This window comes from Monodelphis domestica, chromosome 4 (genome assembly GCF_027887165.1).
Source record: "Monodelphis domestica isolate mMonDom1 chromosome 4, mMonDom1.pri, whole genome shotgun sequence".
NCBI lineage: Eukaryota > Metazoa > Chordata > Mammalia > Didelphimorphia > Didelphidae > Monodelphis > Monodelphis domestica.
The window spans coordinates 422068081-422088883 of NC_077230.1; the positions used below are offsets into that span (position 1 = coordinate 422068081).

General features: G+C 54.3%; 1 protein-coding gene across 1 annotated transcript; it reads right to left on the minus strand.

Moving 5' to 3' along the window:
• Positions 1-4403: 4403 nt before the first annotated feature.
• RELB (RELB proto-oncogene, NF-kB subunit) lies at positions 4404-19677 on the minus strand (the record flags this gene model as incomplete). The annotated part of the gene is made up of 11 exons (XM_056826214.1): positions 4404-5321; positions 9805-9882; positions 10553-10621; positions 11469-11684; positions 13221-13325; positions 15080-15211; positions 15408-15499; positions 16520-16677; positions 16752-17050; positions 18713-18764; positions 19375-19677. Coding segments are annotated over 11 exons (1878 nt in total), but the record flags the coding sequence as incomplete, so codon positions are not given.
• Positions 19678-20803: the final 1126 nt, after the last annotated feature.

Consider the following 20803-nt stretch of genomic DNA (forward strand, 5'->3'; position numbering starts at 1 on the left):
TCATTGCTGGTGGAGTTGTGAAATGATCCAACCATTCTGGAGGGCAATTTGAAACTATGCCCAAAGGACAATAAAAGACTGTCTGCCCTTTGATCCAGCCATTGCACTGCTGGGTTTGTACCCCAAAGAGATAATAAGGAAAAAGACTTGTATAAGAATATTCATAGCTGCGCTCTTTGTGGTGGCCAAAAATTGGAAAATGAGGGGATGCCCTTCAATTGGGGAATGGCTGAAGAAATTGTGGTATCTGTTGGTGATGGAATACTATTGTGCTAAAAGGAATAATAAAGTGGAGAAGTTCCATGGAGACTGGAACAACCTCCAGGAAGTGATGCAGAGCGAGAGGAGCAGAACCAGGAGAACATTGTACACAGAGACTGATACATTGTGGTACAATCGAAGGTAATGGACTTCTCCATTAGTGGCGGTGTAATGTCCCTGAACAATCTGCAGGGATCTAGGAGAAAAACACTATCCACAAGCAGAGGACAAACTGTGGGAGTAAAAACACCAAGGAAAAGCAACTGCTTGACTACAGGGGTTGAGGGGACATGTCTGAGGAGAGACTCTAAATGAACACTCTAATGCAAATACCAACAACGTGGAAATGGGTTCGAATCAAGAACATATGTGATACCCAGTGGAATCACGAGTCAGCTATGGGAGAGGTGGGGGGGGGGGAAGAAAATGATCTTTGTCTCTAGTGAATAATGTTTGGAAATGCTCAAATAAAATAAATAAATAAATGAATGAATGAATAAATAAATAAATAAATAAATGAATAAAAGAGTGATTGCCTTAAATGGTGACCACAAAAATATGGTTTCAAGACTTTGAATTGCCAAAACTGTAAATATAATTTTTTGTGTCTTGATTTTATATTAAAAATAAAGTGGTCGCCATGGGAAAATTTCCCAAATATGAAATACCCAAGTAAGCTGGGTTTTTATGGAGATTTTAATTAATACAAATAAAGGAATTAAAGAAAAGGAGAGAGAATACCTAAGCATTAAGAGAGAAAACTAATTCAGTCTTTAATCACTCACCACAAGATCTTCCAAGCAAAACTCTAGTGTTCAGAGACACCCTCCAGTTTAGCTCAGGAAGCTGAACCAAGTTCAGCCACTGAGAGAGTGACCAGCCTCAAATTCAGCTCCAAAGCTGAATTAACCTCAGAAGCCTTTCTGACCTCCTTTTAAAGAGAATTTTCTCCTATGTCACCTCCCCTAAATTTCTACGTCTATCAAGCACAGTAGACATTTTCCAAAGGACTGACCAATCTTAATTCACACCTGAGTAGACTAAAAACTTTTGAGTAATTCACACCTGAGTAGACTAATCTTGTCCTTTGCAAGTTGCCTGATTAATTTGATCTTCATAGGTACTTAGCACCCCTTTGTATTAGATCTAAAAATAGACCTAGCTTAAGGGTTCTTGCTTCACTTTAAGTATGGGTTGAGTATTTTTCATTGTTCAGTAAGGAGTTTACAACTTTATCTTCCCCTAAAGTATGTCTAAGTATGGGTGGAATAATGTTAGAGTTCCCACCTTCCTGACCAAAGTCCCTCCATTGTTTTAAAATGGGGAATGGTCCTAACCTTAACCTTCTAAGGTAGAGTCTGAGAGATTTTAAGATTCACACTTTCCATTATAGAATTAATATGTATATTGGTTCCAAGGCAGGAGTACATAAGGGCTAGACAATAGGGATTAAGTGACTTGTCCAGGGTCACAGAGCCAGGAAGTGTCTGAGATCAGATTTGAATCTGGGATCTCCTGTCTCTAGGCCTGACTCTCTGTCTACTGAACCACCTCAAATTTCCTGTATGCTGTAATCTTGACAGACATTCATCATCCACTTGATCTTTCTTGGGTAGATTGTCAACCCCAAACTCTTTTGAAGGATCCTGTTCTGGGGTTTGATGAGATCGGCAAAATGCCATTGCAGGGAGGTCCTCTTCAACTTGGGTTCTATGTTGGTTTAGCCATCACAGTGGTGAACTCCTTTAGTTAGCAAACACCTTCCTGTCTTAGAACTTGCATGTTGTTTATACTAAAAAGGCTATCAACTAAGGTTACTTTAGGCAGTTAGTGGCACAGTGGATAGAGAGGCTGGAAAGAAGGGGATAGAAGACCAAGCTTCAAATCCAGCCTCAGATACTAGCTGTGTGACCCTGGGAAAGCCACATAAACTTTTGCCTCAGTTTCCTCAATTATAAAATGGGAATAACAATAGCACCTACCTTTGTGCAGAACCAATGAAATAGTTGTAAAGTGCTTAAGACAGTACCTGACACACAGTGGGTGCTTAGTAAATATTTTGGTTATAAAGGACACTTAAATTATTTTGAGGTATGGATGAGAGATACTTTGTTATAAGGTTTCATTTTCTTGAGGACATAAAAACATTTGTTTTTAATGAATCAACACCACACACTATGGGATGATGGTAAAGCTGTAGTCCCCTGTTCAATACTGCTAACAAAAGCTTCCTTGTTCCCTGATAATGCCCCCTTGAGGCTGACCTCCATTCATGGGTGGGAAGCCCTTATGAACATTTTCTAGAGATGAGGCATTAGGTTAGTAGTTATTAGTGTCTTCTCAATTGCTTTCCCCTATATTGACCAAGTCTGAGACTTACCCGAAGCCTGTGTTATCTCAAACTATATTTTCGTGGTCACCGTTTAAGGCAATCACTCTTTTATTTATTTATTTTTTTAATTTGAGTTAACACAAATTTAAGTACCTTACTAGATTGTGAAGACAGGACTAACTCTTCTTTGTCTACCTTTTGATTGAATCAATACAAGCTTGAACTAGGTGGAGGAGCTCAAAAACCACTTAGTGAATTTACACCCTACTTGTTGCTGAGAAGCCAGCAAGATACTTGGAAGAGCTCCACCCTTTTTAAACTCATTCAGAAACTTGTGAACTCTTTTAAGAGTTCACACCCCTCAGAAACTGTGAAGACTTTTGATGAGTATCCACCCCTCCAGAAGGTATGAACTGCTTCCCACAATGCTCTCTGGGCAGTGCCAGATGATTTGGAAGCTGTGATTGGCCCCTGTGAAGAGGGGAGGAGACAGGAGGCCACTATAAAAGGCCCTGAATTTCTGAGGCTAAAAGTAAGTTGACTCCAAGGAAGTCAGCTTAAGGAAGAAAGTTGGCTCAAGGGAAATAGTCAGCTTCAGGAATCACCTTCAACTCTGGTCATTGTCTTGACCTGCCTCTTGGAGGGAACTTGGGTGTATGGAGAGATGGCTTTCCCTTCCTGTCTTCTGGAGAGAGTTTAAGGTCAATAAGTTCTGGCTGAGTCAAGCACTACAGCAATGTTTAGTTAGACAGGCTAAACATCTTCTCTACCTTTTGTATTTCTTTTTTTTTTGTATTTCTCTACTTCCACTCTCCACCTCTTTTGTAAATAAAAGCTATTAAAGATTATTTCAACAAGCAATAATACTTTGAATTATATATTTTAGTCAAACTCTTAATTTTGACCCTTTCAAATCCTTCAGATGTATATATTTGTCCCTCTCCATCCTCAGTTATCACCTCCAGAAGGCTTATTTCACATCACTCCCTTTCACGAAGTATATGGTTTGGCTAAACTAGCCTACTCCCTGTACTTCAAACAATACGCTATCTCTCACCTCCATGCCCTTGCAAAGGCTGTTTCCCATGCCTGGAATGCCCTCCCTTCCCAACTTCTCCTAGAATGCCTTTAGTTCCTATACCAGCCAGTTCTTACTAGCTATCCTTCCTGGTCTCAGCTGCTAGGACCTTTCCTGGTAAGTAACTTTGTATTTACTTAATCTTGTCTGTGTTGTTTCCTCTCCCCTGGATAGAATGTAATCTCCTTAAGGGAGGATTTCATTTTTGACTTTGTATCCACCCTGGCACCAAGAACAGGGTCTGGCATAGTCTCAGGTTAATTGAGTGAATGAGCAGGTCACTCTGGGAAGAAAAGGCGAGAAAGGAGGGTTTGAACCCGGGTAGGAGACAAAGGGCGGGTTCTTAGGGTCCAGGGATGTTTGAAGGGGAGGAAAGGGGAGGTAACCAGGTGGTGGGGTGTGCAGGCCTCTCGACTCGGGCAGGAAGACCTGAATTCAAATCACTCAGTAACTGCCTGACTGTGGGCAAGTTGCTTCACCCGTCCAGCGTTAGTTTCCTTATCTGTAAAATGAGCAGTTATTTCCACCATATCTAACCCCAGGGTTATGTATTTAAAACAATATATAAAGGGAGGGAGGGAGGGAAGAAGAAAGAGGAGGAAAGAAGGAAGAGAGGGAGGAAAGCAAAGAGGAAGAAAACTTAGAGCTGTAACTATATATAGGGTTAGCTATTACCCGAGTTCTACAGGACCTGCCGCCTGCCCTCCCACAGAGAACCCAAGGGCCCAGAAACAAAGTCACACGTTTTTATTGGGAAGAGAAAGGAAGGCGGGGGTTCAGCCTCTTCCCAAAGACCAGGCCAGGTCTGTTCCCTCCCTCCAGCTTCCCGTCCTTCTCCAGGGCTGTGTGAGTGGGAAGAGCCCAGGAAAGGAGGCCGGCGGCCCAGGCGGCCGCTTCCTTGGAGAGGAGCCACGGGCTCGGGCTGGCCTGGGCTGCCTCACCAGAGCAGGCACTTAGGAAGCGCGGAGCTGACTGGTCAGGACGGGGGGAGCCTGCCTGTCCCGGGAGGGGCCATCGTCCTGGACAGGAGGCCTGGCTGGGCAGGGCAGGGCGGCTCAGCAGCCGCTCGAGGCCCAGAGGAGGCCGGGGTAGGCAGTGCAGAGGAAGGTCTGTCTCTGGCAGCTGCTCCAGGTGGGGAACCCGGTTGGGTCGGGGGAGCTTGGCTCGTGCAAGGCCTCCCCCGACGAAGGTGAGGCACCCCGCTGGCCGCAGAGTCTGGGAGAAGAGGAGGCGCTGTGGCTCCCTGGGGAGAGCGGGGAGCCCCTCCTGGGCGCCGCTATGTGGCCTCAGGCCCCGGGGGCAGGAGGCCGCTCCCCCCAAAGGCCCCCTCCCGGTACTGGTTGGGGAACATGTTGCTGCCCACCAGGCTTGCGGTGGCCTCTCCCGCATAGGCCGGGGCCGGGTAGGAGTCCAGGCTCAGCAGTTCCGGGCTGTGGGGCTCTGTCGGGGTCTCCCCCTCGGCCCCAGCCCCGACCCCGGGCCCCGAGAACAGGTCCGGCATGGTGGTGAAGAAGTGCGAGGACTGCTCGTAGGGTAAGCCGTAGTCGTCCAGGGGGTCGGGGCCGCCGGGGGGCTCCAGGCCGGGCAGGCTCACGGGCAGCAAGAAATCGGGCTCCGGCATCAGGGAAGCTGGTGAGAGGAAAGGGAGAGCTGCCGGGACGGCAGGGACAAGGGAGTTAGCTGAGGGCCGGCGTCCCCGCCAGGGCGGCTCCCAGCTGCTCCTTTTAGCCCGGAAATGCCCCCTCCCAGCGCAGGCTGCCCAGCGGGCTCCTGGGAAGCTCCATCTCCTCGACTTCCCTCAACGTTCTTTTTGTTTTTGGAAGGGAAAATCCAAAAGGCACTCTCACTGTCCTAAAAGAAGCAAGTGCTGCCGTGTGAGCCTGGGCAAGTCACTTCACCCCCAGTGCCTGGGAACCAAGTGACAGCGGTGATTCAGACGGAAGGGCCAAGGCGTCCGTCGATCCATAAATGAGGGGTCTGCCCCAGGCGCTGATTTACAGATCTACAGATGAACAGTCAGTCCACGTCGGAGGAGGGAGTTTCCGCACCAGAAGTTCCTCCTAGGGATGACCCCAGATCTGGGCCAGCCATTGAGCTATCGTAGCGTACGTGCTCCACTGATTTACTACACATCGCACTACTGCAGACTCGACATTCTATGTATTCTAGAGCGATAAGGAGCCGCACAGGAGACATGGGGGCAGGGGGGGTAAGAGCCCAGAATCCGGGTCCAAATTCCATCCCTACTACTGACGACCTCGGTGGCCTTGGACAGGGCCCTTCCCCTCTCTTGGCCTCAGTTTCCTCATCTGTCAAATGGGGGAGTTGGACGATTTTTGCCCAAGCCTAGATCCTATTAGCCTCCAATGGCAACCCTGACAGCTAGGCGATGCACTGGATAGTACGCAGGGCCTGAAGTCAAGAAGACCCGAGTTCAAGTTTAGCTTCAAAAATGTATTGCTGTGTGGCCCTGGACAGGTCACTGAATCTGTCTGGGTCCGTCTCCTCAGCTGCAAAATGGGAAGACGACCGCAGGTGCTTGCCAAGGCCGTTTCGAGGAGGAGATGAGCGCGTATTTGCAGGGTTTTGCAAACCCTGAAGGGCCACAGCAATGCCAGCTGCTCTCCTCAGCCTTGGCCCTCTAGCGCTCTGGGGCCACCTCTGACCGCCTTCTGGAGCGGGCACAGGGTCCGAGTCGAGAAAAGCTGGCGGCGCTGAGGGCCAAGGAGGGGCGCAGACAAGGGGGGTCGTCGAGGAGGCTGACGGAAGACAGAGACCAGAAGGGACGGCGGGCTGGGCAAGCCGCTTAGGGGCCTCCCCTTTGGAATGAGCTCTGACTGAAACAACAACAGGGTCCTGTGACCTTGGGCCAGTCACTTGAGCTGAGGGCCAGCTACTTCCTAAGAACAAACGCCGATCCAGGCTGGCAGGAGGAGTTCCCGGCGCTAAGGAACCGCAGGGTCCTGGACCTGGGCCCAGAAGGCATCCGACCCAACCCCCTCATTTTACAGCTGAGGAAACTGAGGTCCAAAGAAGGAGGAAGGATCTGCTGTCGAGGCCGTACAGCTAACAAGAGCTCGTGAGCCAGCGATAAAGAGAACAGAATCACTTCCCTGTAGCCAGCGCCACGCGGGGTCCCTCACTAGCTCTGCGCTCGAAGCCTTTTCAGTTCTGCTCATCGGCCAACCTTGGGGAGTCCAGGCTTTCCCCCACCGGGCCGAGGCCTCTCTAAAGCCACAGAACAATGCTCCGAGGCTCCTTTTAAACCCCTGCACACGGCCTCAGGATCACTACTACGCGCCAGGTCCAGTCAAGTGACTTGCCCAGGATCACACAACGAAGAAGTGTCTAAAGCCAGATTGGAAACCAGGACCTCCCATCGTCAGGCCTGGCTCTCTGCCCACTGAACCACTTAGCGGGTCCTGAAAGGGTTTTTTGAAAAGGAAAAGAGAAGGTCAAGCTGCATCCTTCACCTCTGAAGGGAATTCTCTATTTTCTACCAAGGAGAATGATCTCTGGACTGGGAAGGATGGAACAATAATGGTTACTAGAGTGCCAGGCCTGGAGTCAGGAAGAATTCCCCCTTCCTGAGTTCAAATCCAGACTCGAACACTTGCCAGCCATGTGACCCTGAGCAAGTCATTTAACCCTTTTTTTGCCTCAGTTTCGTCATCTGTAAAATGAGCCGAAGAAGGAAACGGCAAGTCTCTTTGCCAAGAAAACCCCAAATGGAGTCACGAAGAGTCAGACCCGACTGAAATGACTAAACAACACAATGTTGCCCAGATCTGCAAAAATTAAAAAAACAAAAACAAAAACAGCAGCAGACTGTACTTCAATCCTGGGGACATCCTGAGAATACCATTAAAGGGATGATGGGTGAACATTTAGAAAAGGAAGCAGCGACTGCAGAGAACAAGCTTGGCTTCATCAAGAACAGGTCATGCTATTGCCTGAGCAAGGTAAAGATGGAGGAACTAGAAGGATAACAATGAAAAAATGACTGCAATAAGGTGAGCAGGGACAACAGCAAGTACAGGCGGGACGTGCAGGGATAGAGCCGAGCCTAGACTCAGCAAAAAACATGTCAAGACCTAAGTCTGAATCCAGCTTTAAATATTCCCTAGCTATGTGGCCTGGGCCAGGCATCTCATCTCTGCCTGCCTCAGTTTCCTCAACTGTATAATGGGGATGATAACAGCACCTACCTCACAGGGTAGTCCCAGGGATCAAAGGGGATAATGTTTGTAAAAGCACAGTGGCTGGGGCACTAGGCACTATTCAAAGTATCTGAAGGCTCTTTCCCTTCCCTTTTCCTCCCTAGCTAGCCTCAGCCCCTTCTGAGCTTTAGAATCCCTGGTACCACTTAAAGGATCGTGGCACTCCTTTGTTTTCATTCTCAGTAATCTACCTTGGCTCCCATCTTCTGTATGTGTCTCTCTACAACCTAGAGCGACGGAGGATTGTCAGCGACACTCCAGGTGACCTGCTGGGGGTCACACAAGCTTCTGTATCAGAGGATCCCAAATGGGACCTTGATCCATGACGGACTAATTCAGGAACTGTTCTCGATCTCCCACTGTCTAGCATTTGGTGTCAGGAAGACCCAAGTTCAAGTCCTGACTTGGACACATTAGCTGGGCGACTCTGGACAAGTCACTCAATATCTCAGGGGTCCCCAGGCAAGCCTTTCCTCACAGTTACTCCTCCTCCAATGGGTCAGAGAGTTCTTCCCTACTAGGAATTTCCTACCTTGAAGTCACCAATGTACGTAGAAATAGATATGCATCCTTAATACATCTTGAGAAGGAAGAGGGAGAGAGAGATGGAATAAGGAGTGGGGAAGTCTAACATTCCTGACGGGAAGCCCTTCCTGATGTGCCCTCTCACCCAAGTCACCCTGCACCCTTTGTACAGACTGCATTTATTTCCTTCCCGACCTCTGCATTTGCCAAGAGAGGTCCTTTTGTCTTCCACGTGAGAATGTAAGGTTCTCTTGGATCTATCCTATATGTACTCCCCTCACCTAGCACATGTTGGACCCACGACAAATGCTTGCTAACTGATTGATTCTAGTTCTTTTGTTCCTCTAAATTCATCTCTTTATGACTTTTCCATAAGGCATCCTCTTGGTGGTTTGATTAGAATAGCGCTAAATCTGTAAATTAATATATGGAGTATCAACATTGTTTCATGTTGGCATGTCCCAACCATGTGCACTGAACCAACCCCCCTCCAGTTATTTATCTAAGTTGTTCTTTATTTCTTTAAGCAGCACTTTGTAAATGGGCTTCCACAGGTGTCGAATGTACTTAGGTAGATCAACTCCTAGATATTTTTGTTGCATTGTGTAGCTATGGCACGTCCCTGGCTAGAGTTGCGTTCTCTTCTGAGGTAATCTAGTTACTCTGTATATATCTGATATTGCCCAGCTTGTACATGCTGTCTCCTCCCGTTGGAATTCGACTCCCTGAGGGGCAGGGGTTGTGTTTTTGCCTTTTCTTTGTCTACCCAGCTCTTGGCAGGGTGCCCTGCACGTAGTAGGCGTTTCATAAATGCTTGCTACCTTGATATCCCTTTTGTTGCTGCTCCTTGGAAACATTATTGGCGCCTGTGGGCTTATTTTACATTTTGCTACAGTCCTAAAGCTAATCTTCATCTCATTTAGCCTCAGATGGGCAGTTGCTGGGCTGGAAAGGAACACCGGCTAAAACAGGAGGCTATTCCCTTCCCCCTCTCCTTGCCTCAGTTTCCTCCTCTGCCAAATGGGACCAGTAAGTCTCAGACAGGTGAGATGTGAAGAATGCACACAAAGCCCAAGAGAGGGGCGGAGGGTGTCCCTCTTAGCCTCAGCCGGGAGGAGCCCAGGGTTCCAGCTGTCCAGTGTTCCCTCCCCTCCATCCTTTAGTCCTTTTTTTTTTTTTAAACCCTCACCTTCTGTCTTGGAGTCACTACTGTGGATTGGCTCCAAGGCAGAAGAGTGGTCAGGGCTAGGCCATGGGGGTCAAGGGACTTGCCCAGGGTCACCCAGCTGGGAAGTGTCTGAGGCCAGATTGGAACCCAGGACCTCCCGTCTCTAGGCCTGGCTCTCCATCCACTGAGCTACCATCTGCCCCCCATCCTTTAGTCTTACCGGCACTAGACGTGGGGCTGAAATGGTCCAAATAGACCAGCTTCTTTTTCCGACGTTTGCTCTCGATGCCGTGGGGATCTGCGGGAGGAATCGGCACCATCGTCCCCATAGCGGGCCCCATGTCCTCCCAGCACCCCCACATAAGGTGATTATTAATTAGTGACTCGTATCAGTTACTATGAAGAATTTGAGGCGAGAGTTAATGAAGAACATGGCAATAAGAGGTCGCTATTAAGGCTGCTAAGCACCGGGCTGCCAGGCCTCGAGCCCTTGAAGGCTCAGGAGGCCGGCAGCGAAAGTACGCGGAGCCCCAGGAGGCCTGGGTTCGAATTGCGGCTCTGAGGGCTCAGTAGCTAAGGGACCTCAGGCTTTCCCCTCCAGACTCCGAGATCCCTCGTGTGGAAGATCAAGCCCTTGGACCAGACCGTGTCTCAGAGCCCCTCTTCTCGGGTGGAATCGGAGGCTTGGAGAGGCACCAAGCACTGCCCGGCCCAGTTTGGATTTCCCAGCCATCAGCTGCCTCCGGGCGTAACGGCTCCCTTGGGAGGACGTGAGCTCCCTTCCACGCTGACGGCCCCCCGTCTCCCCCGGGCCACCAGCACCCCTCATTCTTCTCCCCGGGGTCCCCGGCTCACATGGGAGTCCCAGAGCAACCATCTGCTCTCGGCGGGTAAAGGGTTGCTTTCCTTTGGGGGGGAGAACAGGCGGAAGGGCCAGGGCGGGGGCAGGAGAAGCGACGGGCTCCCACCTGAGCTGCTCAGCTCTCCCAGGACATCCGGCATCCCTCGCTTCCTCTTCTTGTCCACGCCGTAGCTGTCTGGGGAGGAAGAGGGCAGGCTGGGGAGGGCCCGCGGGGCTGCCCCCAGGACCGTGCGCTCCTCAGCTGCCCGAAGAGACGGGGACGCCCAAGGGGAGGAATCGCGAAGGGAAGGCCCAGGCAGGGCTGCTTAGCCCGAGGAGGCTGGGGACTTCTGGGACAGCGCGCCGGCCCCGCGTGCTCCGGGGGGACGCGGAAAGGGAAAACTGGCCGATCTCTGGAGCGGGAGGGCCCGCTTCTCCTGGAGATCCTCAAGGAAAGGCTGGAGGAGCACTGGCGGCTGGACTCCTCGTCCTTGCCAACATACACCGAATGTGGGGGCAGCTGGGCAGCTCAGCGGACTAAGAGTCGGGTCTAGAGAACGGAAGTCCTGGATGCCAGTCCAGCCCTAGATGCTTCCTAGCTGGGTGACCCCATTGCCCAGCCCTTCCCTCTTCTCCAGCCTTGGGATCGATCCTCACTACGGACTCCAGGAAGGAAGATAAGGGTTCAAAAACAAGGCTAGCCTCACAGACACCCGGTGCCAAGCCCTGTGCCCTGGTCACAAGCGAGTCTGAAGCAAGCGTCCCTGAGTGGAAATGAGCCCCCAAACCATCAGAACTTTCTCATGGCGGAATGGGCTGCCTTAAGAGGGAGTGAGCTCCCCATCACAGAAAGGTTGCAAGTAGAGGCTTGACAAGCGCTTTGGAAGGATTTGCTAGAGGGGGTTTCTGCTGTCCTTGTGTGTGTGATGGAGCAGTCGAGGGGGATGCAGGGAACCTCCGAGATTCTAGTCCTCAGCTGGCCTCGGGAAGGGGGGGGCAGGGAGAGCCCCCCAGGCTGAGGTGGAAGACGGGGAGGGAGTTACCGTGGTCCAGAGGCAGATACGTGAAGGGCAACGGCTCACTGCACACGCCGTCCGTGAGTCGCTGTAAGAACACGTTGACGGTGACTGGCTCGGGGATGGACAAGTCCTCATAGGGCGGAGTCTTGAACACTATGGCAATCTGCCTGTGCACGTCAGCCTGGGAGAAGTCAGCCCGGCCTTCCCAGGAGTCCGTGCTGAACACCACAGAGATGTCCTCTGGGGGGGGAGGGAGGGAGAGTGATGGAGACCAAGGGCAGGCCGGGGCCGGCCCTCCCCTCCCCCCAGGCCTCCAGCGAGGGGGGCCCCCTCCCCCCGACTTCATTGCCTCCGGACTCCCAATCCACCCTGCCTTTCTCTGGCTCTGGCGCTAACCCAAGGATGTGACTTTCGACAATTTCCTTGCCCCTTGCTTAGCCTCAGTTTCCCCAACTCAAGAAGTGATGCTGGCCCGGATGCTCGAGATGTTCCTTTCCACTCTAGAATTCTGTGAGTGGATGCCAAGGCCCCTTTCTACTCGCAACCTCTGGGCGTCCAGGAACTTCTCCAATTCTACTATCCCATGACATTAAAGTCCCTTCCTGCTTTAGAATTCCAAGATTCTAAGGCCCCTTGCGACTCTAGAATTCCTCGAGCCAAAATTTCCCCCGATTCTACACTTCTCTCAGTCCAAGGCTCCTTGTAACTCTAGAATTCTGGGAATTTGAAGTCTCTAGGATTCTGAGTCTAAAGTTCCTTAACTTTAGAATTCTGTGAATTCCTGCTCTAGAATTCCATGACTCTAATCTTTATTTCAATAACAAATTTCTACATAAGTTTTCCAAAGTTATAGGATTCATGCTGTCTCCTTGTCCCTCCTCCTCTAGCAATTCAATCTGGGTTAGAAATATATTATCATGCAAAACTTATTTCCTAGAATTCCATGATTCTAAGGCTTCTCCCAGTTCTAAAAGGCTGAGTCCAAAGCCCCTTGCACCTTGAATTCTGAGGGCTTTCTCACTCTAGAACTCTAAGGTCTCTTCCAACCCTAGAATTCCTTGACTTTAATTAAAGTTCCTTCCCACTTTAGAATTCTATGAGCCTAAAGTCCTTTCCAATCTAGAATTCTAAGTGTCTAAAGTTCTTTCTAATCTAGAATTCCAAAGGTCTAAGAGTCCTTCCCACTCTAGAATTCTGTGAATCTTAGAGCCCTTCCCACTCTAGAATTCTATGAGCTTAAAGTCCTTTCCCATCTAGAATTCTGGGTCCAAGAGCCCTTCCTACTCTAGAATTCTACGCATCTAAAGTTCTTCCCACTCTAGAATTCTGTGAATCTAAGAGCCCTTCCCACTCTAGAATTCTATGTATCAAAAGTCCTTTCCAATCTAGAATTCTGTGAATATAAGAGCCCTCCCCACTCTAGAATTCCAAGGGTCTGAGTCCTTCCCACTCTAGAATTCTATGAATCTAAGAGCCCTTCCCACTCTAGAATTCTATGCATCTAAAGTTCTTTCCACTCTAAAATTCTGTGAATCTAAGAGCCCTCCCCACTCTAGAATTCCAAGGGTCTAAGAGTCCTTCCCCGTCTAGAATTCTGTGAGTCTCAAGTCCCCTTCCAATTCTAGAATTTTTGAGAGCCCAACATTCTTAATGCCAAGGTTCCTTCCAACCGTGCCTTTCGCTGACCATCTCTGGGCCTCTTTTGGGCCCAGGTTCTGACCTCTCAGTCCCACCTCTCTGCTCACCCTTCCCATTCTGGTGAATTCCCTCCCTCACCTTTCTGCACCTTGTCACAGAGCAGGTACAATTCCTCTCCTCCGGTACAGGGGCCGCTCTCCTTATTGATTCGGCAAATCCTTAGTTCTGATGTGTTTGTGGACTCTGGAGGGATGCACAAAGGGGAAAGGCAGCCCATGAATTCAATATCTAAGCCTCTATCCAAGAAAAAGGAGGAGGAAGCGGGCCCTAAGGCTCCCGCTCCCCATTCCATTTCATTAATAACCATAGCTAGCACTTACAGATCACTTTTAGGTTAATAAAACCCTTTCCAGATATGATCTCATTTGAGCCTCACAACAACCCCGGGAAGGAATGGCTAGAATTCTCTCCATTTTACTGAGGCAGAGAGGTTCAATGACTTGTCCAGGGTCACACGCATACTATCCACTATATCACTTAGCTGCCTTTCGATTCCCTTCACACCCGCTAAGCAGCACTCCATACAGCAAATAGGAGATACTCTTGTGGAACAAGCACGGTCAGGACGCCAGGAAGGCTCAGGGAGCCAAGCATGGGGAGAGGCAGGAAGAGGTTGGATTAGGGAGAAACATTTGTTGAGGATTCTGGGAACCCAGGCAACATCCCTGAAGGGAGAGCAGAGCTTGGAGACAGGAAGCTGCTAGAGAAATAAAGGCCATAAAGGAGGGCACGAAGGGTGTCCCGGAGAAGGGCAGGGAGCTCTCCGGGAGGATTCCAGGCATGCGCCTGCCTGAGATGGCAAAGGGAGACCCTGTTGGTCCCAGAGACAGGTCTGAGGCAGTTGGGGGGGGGGGCAGAAGGGCCAGGAGGATGGACCACATCCCAGGAAGGTCCCCAAGAAGGGGGCGTCCTAGGGGTCTGAGACAGCAGTATAGGAAGGGGAATGCAATGGTCTGGCTAAGGGAGCCAGAATTGAAGAGACTGAAGGCAGGACCCAGAGTCTAGGCAGGAAGGGAGGAAACTGAGGCACAAATAGAAGCCATGGGCTTGGAGAGAAAGGAGAGAATGCCCTGACTGTGAAATAGCAGAGAAAGCTTTAGATTTAAAGTCAGAAAACTTGGTTAAAATCCTACAACTGAGTCAAGGATGGGGAGGTAATAAGCCATTATAGCACCTACTAAGTGTCAGGCACTGTGCTAAGTGCTTTCTGATAATCTTATCTGAGCCTCCAAACAACCCTGAGAGGCAGATGCTATTACCTCCCCATTTTACAGTTGAGGAAACTGAGGCAGAGGTTTAGCAACTTGCCCTGGGTCACATGGCTAGTAAGAGGTTGGATTTGAACTCAGGAATCTGAGTCTGCCTGACTTCAGGCACAGCCCTGTCTGTCTACTGTGCTGCCTAGAGGCCTCAGTATCAGGTATCATATTGGGAGAGACATTTCATCTCTAGGCACCTGCTAATCCCTCCTCCTCTAGAAAGTCAGAATCATTGAAATTTCAGGTCCTTGGAGGGGGGAGCACTCCCTGTTCTAAGGCCCCTCCCTTTCTGGTACTACTTGTCTAAGACCCCTCCCCATGGATATTCCCTGTTCTAGGCCCCTCCCCTCAGACACTACCTGTTTTAAGGCCCCTCCCCCATACTACTTGTCTAAGGCCCCTCTCCACTGATATTCCCTGTTCTAGGCCCCTCCCTGCTGATATTCCCTGTTCTAGGCCCCTCCCCACTGATATTCCCTGTTCTAGGCCCCTCCCCACTGATATTCCCTGTTTTAGGCCCCTCCCTGCTGATATTCCCTGTTCTAGGCCCCTCCCCACTGATATTCCTCCCCCTGATATTCCCTGTTCTAGGCTCCTCCCCCTGAGAGTCCCTGTTCTAGGCCCCTCCCCTCGGCCCCTCCCAGCCCGCCCTCCAGGATCAAGCTCTTCCACACTCACTCTTGTCATACACAGGCTCAGAGAGCACGGGATCCAGCCTGCGGAGCTGGCCCTGGGCATCACGGTAGGAGGCCAGGAAGCAGATTCTCACAACATTCATGTCCACTTCCTGATGGTTCTTAAGGGAGCCAGCTGGGGAGTAGGGAGCCAAGGAAAGAAAGCCATGAGGAGGGGATCTGGGTGCCCACCTCCCCCCACTTCCCTGGCAGGGAGCCTGGATGAGAGGGAGGGAAAAGGAAAGACAAGTGGAGGAAGAGGGGCCTGCGGGGGAAGCTGGGGAGCGGGGCAGGGAGCCAGGGGCAGGATAGGGAGAGGGAGGGCCCCTCACCATTGTAGGGGTCAATTCCGAGCTGAATCTTCCTTTCAATGGCAGCTTCAATCTCCCGCTTGCGGACACACTGAATCCCCAAATTGTTGAAGCTCCATTTTTGAGGGGAGGGCAGCAGAGTGCCAGAACAGACAAAGAAAGAAGTCATTTTCCTCCTCCCTGTCTCGGCCCTCCTCCTGTCCTCCACATCTCCGAGGGAAGGGGCCTGGGACACCCCCGGCCCCCTCGGAGGCCTGCAGCGGGGCCCTGCAGCAGGGACCACCGCCACCCCGTGTGGTGTCCGGCCAAGATTCCAGAGGGCCTGGTCTGGAGAAAGTAGTCTCGAACTGGAGAACTGAGGCCTGGGGTCGGGGAGGGGCAGACTGACCTCGACTGGGAACCCTGAGGTCCCAAACCTCCCCCCTGGGCTGAGAAGCAGCCTGGGCCCGGCCCATCAGACTTGGAGGGCCCAGGAGGTGGGGGGGGCCTGAAGCTGGGAAAGCCACTGGCTCGCCAATGCTAAGGTGGGACCAAGGAACGCACGCACAAAGACCCGGCACGTGCTTCCTCCGTGCCGGGCCTAAAGCTGCGGCTCCGCTCTCTGTCACCCAGGGATGAACAGAGAAGCAGCGGGCCTGCCTTCCAGAAACTTCCGTTCTACGGGGGACGGGACACCCAGACAGGAGGGCTGACCAGGGCGGCCTGGTGGTGGGGGAAGCCCGGCCCTCGAGCAGTCGGCGGCCACATCCTTTCTGGGAATTCTGGGAGAGCTGCTTTTACGATTGACTACATAATGCCAACGTCCACCCAAGGAATCGCTTCTGAGTGTCGAAGCAAAACCAGGGCAAAATAGGCCGGAGTGGGTTCAAAGAGGCCCAGAGGACGAGGCGGGAGACTCCCCCGGGATACCTGGACCCTTCGTCTGCGGAGCCCCGGAGGGGACGGCGGGGAGGGTGGTCGTGAAGAGCTGCACGGCCCCCTGGGTCGCTGCACACGTCCCTCAGGCTGGACATCGGAGGCCGCCCCCAGAGGAGGCGCCCGCCGGCCCGGGCAAAGCCAGGCCCCGCTCGGCTAAGCGCCGGGAAGGCGGTGGCAGCCGGGGCTTTATGTGGAGTGGCGCGGGGCACGGGTACCTGTGCCGGGGGCTGATGTGGGGCCGCAGCCGGACGCGGCAGATGCCGTCGGAGCAGTCCTTGCCCACGAGGCCGTGGGGGTGAACCCGGTGGGGCCAGTCCTTCCACACCAGGCACGCCGTGACCTCGGCCTCCCGGATGCCCCCGAAGTCCCGGAGCTGCAGGGCAGGAGGTGACGTGAAGGCCCCTCCCGGGCCTCGCCAGCCCTCCCCCCCTTCCCCCCGGCACCCACCTCGATGGCCGGCAGGGTCTTGCTGGCCTCCGTGCTTTTCTCCCCGAGGATGCTCCCGGCGGAGCGGCCTTCACACTCGTAGCGGAAGCGCATGCCCCTCTGCTTGGGCTGCTCCGTGATGACCAGGTGGGGCCGAGGGCTGGGCCAGGCCGGCGGGAGCGGGGGCGGGGGGGGCGGGCACCCCAGAGTCACGGTGCTCAGGGAGGCCGGGCCGCGCGGGACCAGCCGGAGGCCTCCCTCCCCAGAAGGGGCCCGCTCCAGGCGGAAGCCATTCTCTTTGATGTACTCGTCGATGATGTCTGAGGTCCCGGGACAGCGGAGTCAGTCCTCCCTGTGACCGCTCCGGCCGGCCCCCTCCTCCCCCAGGAGCTGCCAGCCCCCTCCCCGAGGGTCCCGCCTCCCCCAGGCCTGCTCCTCCCGGAGGGTCCCCCCCCCCCACACACACACTTACCCAGCTCATCTGTAGGGGAAGAGAGAGGAGAGAGATCAGAAACCCAGCGGGACCAGGACCCGCCCGCCACCTCCCACCCCCAAGGTGGACCGCAGAACCCGCAGGCCATCCATTAAGGAAGGGTCTGTTCATTCGCTCCGAGATCGAGATCGTAACTGGCATGGAGTGCCTCATCCCCGGAGCTCCCCGAGGCCTGCGGGGGGCCTGGCCCAGGACTGGCATAGGGCAGAGGCAGCCTCTCCCATAAGGCCTCCCTCCTCTCCTGCCCTAGTGGAGTCCCAGGCCTGCCCAGGCCTCCCTCCCCATTCCCCCCTTAGGCCTAATTTTCTTAGGATCATCTGGAGCCAAAGGAGATCTCGGCAGCTATTGGGCAGATGAAGAAGGGGAGGCCCATAGTAATAAAATGATCTACCCAAGGTCACACAGGGGTGGGCCTCCATGGGGAATGTTCTTTGGGGCCCCGTCCAGCAGTCGAGGTCCCCGGGCTTCCTCATCCAATCCCCTCGCCCGAGGCCCAGGCTCTCATCTAAATGGCCTCATCAGGCCTCAAATTCCATTTCCTCCATCCCCAGCTGGCAGGGTCCGGAGCGAGTGCGTCTAAGAGCTGGCAGGCGCTTTCCAGGCCCTGTCCTCCTCCTCCTCCTTTCCTGGGTATCTCTGCCCGCCAGGGTCACCCCTGGGCCTGGACAGAGCTCCTCCCCAGGGTGCCCCGGGAGGGAATGAGCCAGGCCATGGAGAGACACCGAGGGTAGAAGCAGAAAGCAGGCTGGGGGGAGCCACACTCTCAGCCTGACATTCGGGGCCCTCCGGTGCCAGCCCGGGGAGCCACAGGGGTCCCCATAATACAAATCTGCTGGGAGGTGGAAGGGACTTTGGACTCCATGTACCCCAGGCCCCTCGATTTACAGACGGGGAAACTAAGGCGGTCCTGAGCCCTAGAGAGGGCAGAAGACTTCCACAGGAGCAGGGAAGGGGAATCCCAGGCCTGGCTGGTCCAAGGGGCTCCATCCAGGTACCTGCCCAGGGCCGCACACTTCCTGGTTCTTGGGGCGACCTTTCTCCTCCCCACCCAGCTCGAGGCCAGGGAACTGTGTGCTTCCCTTCCAATCAGAAAGAGTGAGAAGGTAAATTCACCGAGCAGCAGCCCAACAAAAATGAAACCACCAAAGGTCAGGGCTGGGAGGGAACTAGAACACGAAATGTCAGAGCGGGGAGAGACCTGAGAAGATCAAAGAAGGCCAGAGCATAGAACAGCAGAGCTAAGAGGGAGCAAGTGGAGGGTCTGAATTCGAATCCCAGGTCTGCCGCTGACCACCCGTGTGACCTTGGGTAAATCACTGGCCCTCCTTGGCCTCCAGTTTACTCCTCTGCACTCCAAGCTAGGAGGGAAGGGAGAAGTCAGGGAATGAAGTCTTTCCATTTACAAAGAGGAGCCTGAGGTCCAAGGTCCAGAAATCCTTTCCTGAACACCTACTATGTGCCAGCGGCCATACTGAGCGCCCGCTTTTACCCACCTGTGGTCCGAGATGTGGGCAGAGCCAAGGCTGGGATGTCAGTGGGTCCTAGGGAGGAGCGGAATTTGGGACTCTGTCAGAGCAGGGCCCGGCCCCTGTGCCTTTCTCTTTCTCCCCCATTGTCTCCTGGGAAGTAACTGCTCCTTCCCTCCTATTTGGGGTGGGGGTTCCCCTCCTGCCCCCCCTTTTCCTGCTCTCCCCCTTCTTTCTTCTCTCTGCCCCCTCTCCTCTGAGAAGGGGAGGAGGAGGCCGAGAGCCTCCCCATCTCTGGCCTGGGGGGGGCTCCCCTCCTCACAGCTGTCTTCATGGGGAGGGGGCCTCTTTTCCTAGTGAGCTCTGCCCCTATTTCCCTCCCCTCGGTTCTGCCTCTGCCTCAGCTTTGCCCGACTGAGGATCTCCCCTTCCCCTCCCCTGCTCCTTCTTCTCCTTTCTGCCCTCTCGTGCCTGTCCTATTCCCTGCCTCTGCCCCATCTCCGCTTCCCGGGGGCCGCCGGCCTTGCCCTCTGCGCGCAACCCCTCCTGCTTCTGCCCCTCCCCCTTGCCTTCCGCTCCCCTTCTCCCCCGCTCCTGCCCCTTCTCCCCTGCCTTCTGTGCCTCCCACCCCCTCCACTGGCCTTCCCGATCTCTGGCCCTCAGTGGCAGCGGGAGAGGCTCTCACCCATGGCGGCCAGCACGGAGGAGGCGGCCGCGGTAGGGGCGCCGTGGGCCGAGCGGGCCGGGCGGCCGCTCCTCCGCATGGCAGGGCCCCGGGGCCCCGGGGCTGGGGGCGCGGAGGGCTCTGAGCTGAGCAGGCTCCCTGCGGGGCCGCAACAGAGCCGAGCCAGTGCCGGAGCCGGAGCCGGAGCCGGGCCGGGCCGGGCCGCGGGGGGCGGGGGAGGCAGCGGGAGGCCTGGGGGGCGGGGCCGCGGAATTCCCCGGCGCCGCGGAGCCCGCCGCCCCCATTGGCCCGGCCCGACCCGTTACGTCACGGCGGGTGGAGCGGGGAAACCCCCGCGCGCCACGTGACTCAGGCCGGCCGCCCGGGCCTGGGGGAGGAGCCGACCGGGAAGAGGGGGCGGGGCCAGACCCAGGGTATTCTGGCACCGAGAAACCAGGCCCATTCTATACAGCGGAATCTGAACTCGGGGCCCATGGCTGCTGAGACGGAACAGGTGGTCTCGGCGGGAGTCGTAAAGGGCTCCTTAAAGGTGGACAAGGGGGAGCTCGGGACATTTTGTGCAGCACAATACGGGTAGAGGTCTGGCAGAAGAGTCAAAAGGCACGCTGACCCAAGCTAGGCCTCCTTTGGGAGCGCAGCCTTCATCTCGGCCAGACACTCCTAGAACTCCCTTCTGGGCCGGAATGATGGGCATCGTTACTGGGGCGCTGGGGATTGACAGCACAAAGGCTAGGACTGCTGGCGGGCCTGAGCAGGAGGGGGTATTCAGCCAGAGCCCCCCCCCCCCAGTCACCACGTAGCTGGGGCCCAGGCTGGCAGCAGGCCAAGAGGGCCCAGACCGGAAGCTCACTGGACAGCCTGGAAGGGCCACACTCTGGAGCCACTTGTCCCCAAGCAGCCTCTGGGCCCCCAAATGTCCCCATTACATCGGCAGGAATGGCGCTCTTGCTGCTGAAGCCCTTCCCTCTCCGCATTCACTGCACCCCCCGTTATCTCACACAGCTAGGGAGAATGGGCCTCCAGCTGCACCCCCACCTGGGGTTCTCCCCTCCTCCTCCAGGCCAGCTCTCCTGCCCCACCCCCAACTTGTGGCCACCCTCCCACTCACAGGCTCCAGCTCAGGAATGCCTTGCCCAAAAGGGGAATGTGCCAGGCTGTGGGCACCATTCTCCCCCAGTCCCCTCAAGGTCCGGGGGGCGTGTGTGCACGGAGGCCCCTGGAGATGAACAGTTGGGAATCTGTGCCAGCTTACGGTGTGGGGGAGAAAGTGGGGACCGTCTGCTCTCTCTTCCCAAGGCTCCCCACAATGCCTCCAGAGGCCCAGATGAGAGCAACCTCCCCCCAGAGCCAAGGGCTGGGTGGGAGGAAAGGGGGCGATGGCTGCAGCTGCCCTGGGGCTGAGCAGGGCGAAGGAGGAGGTGCCCCGGTA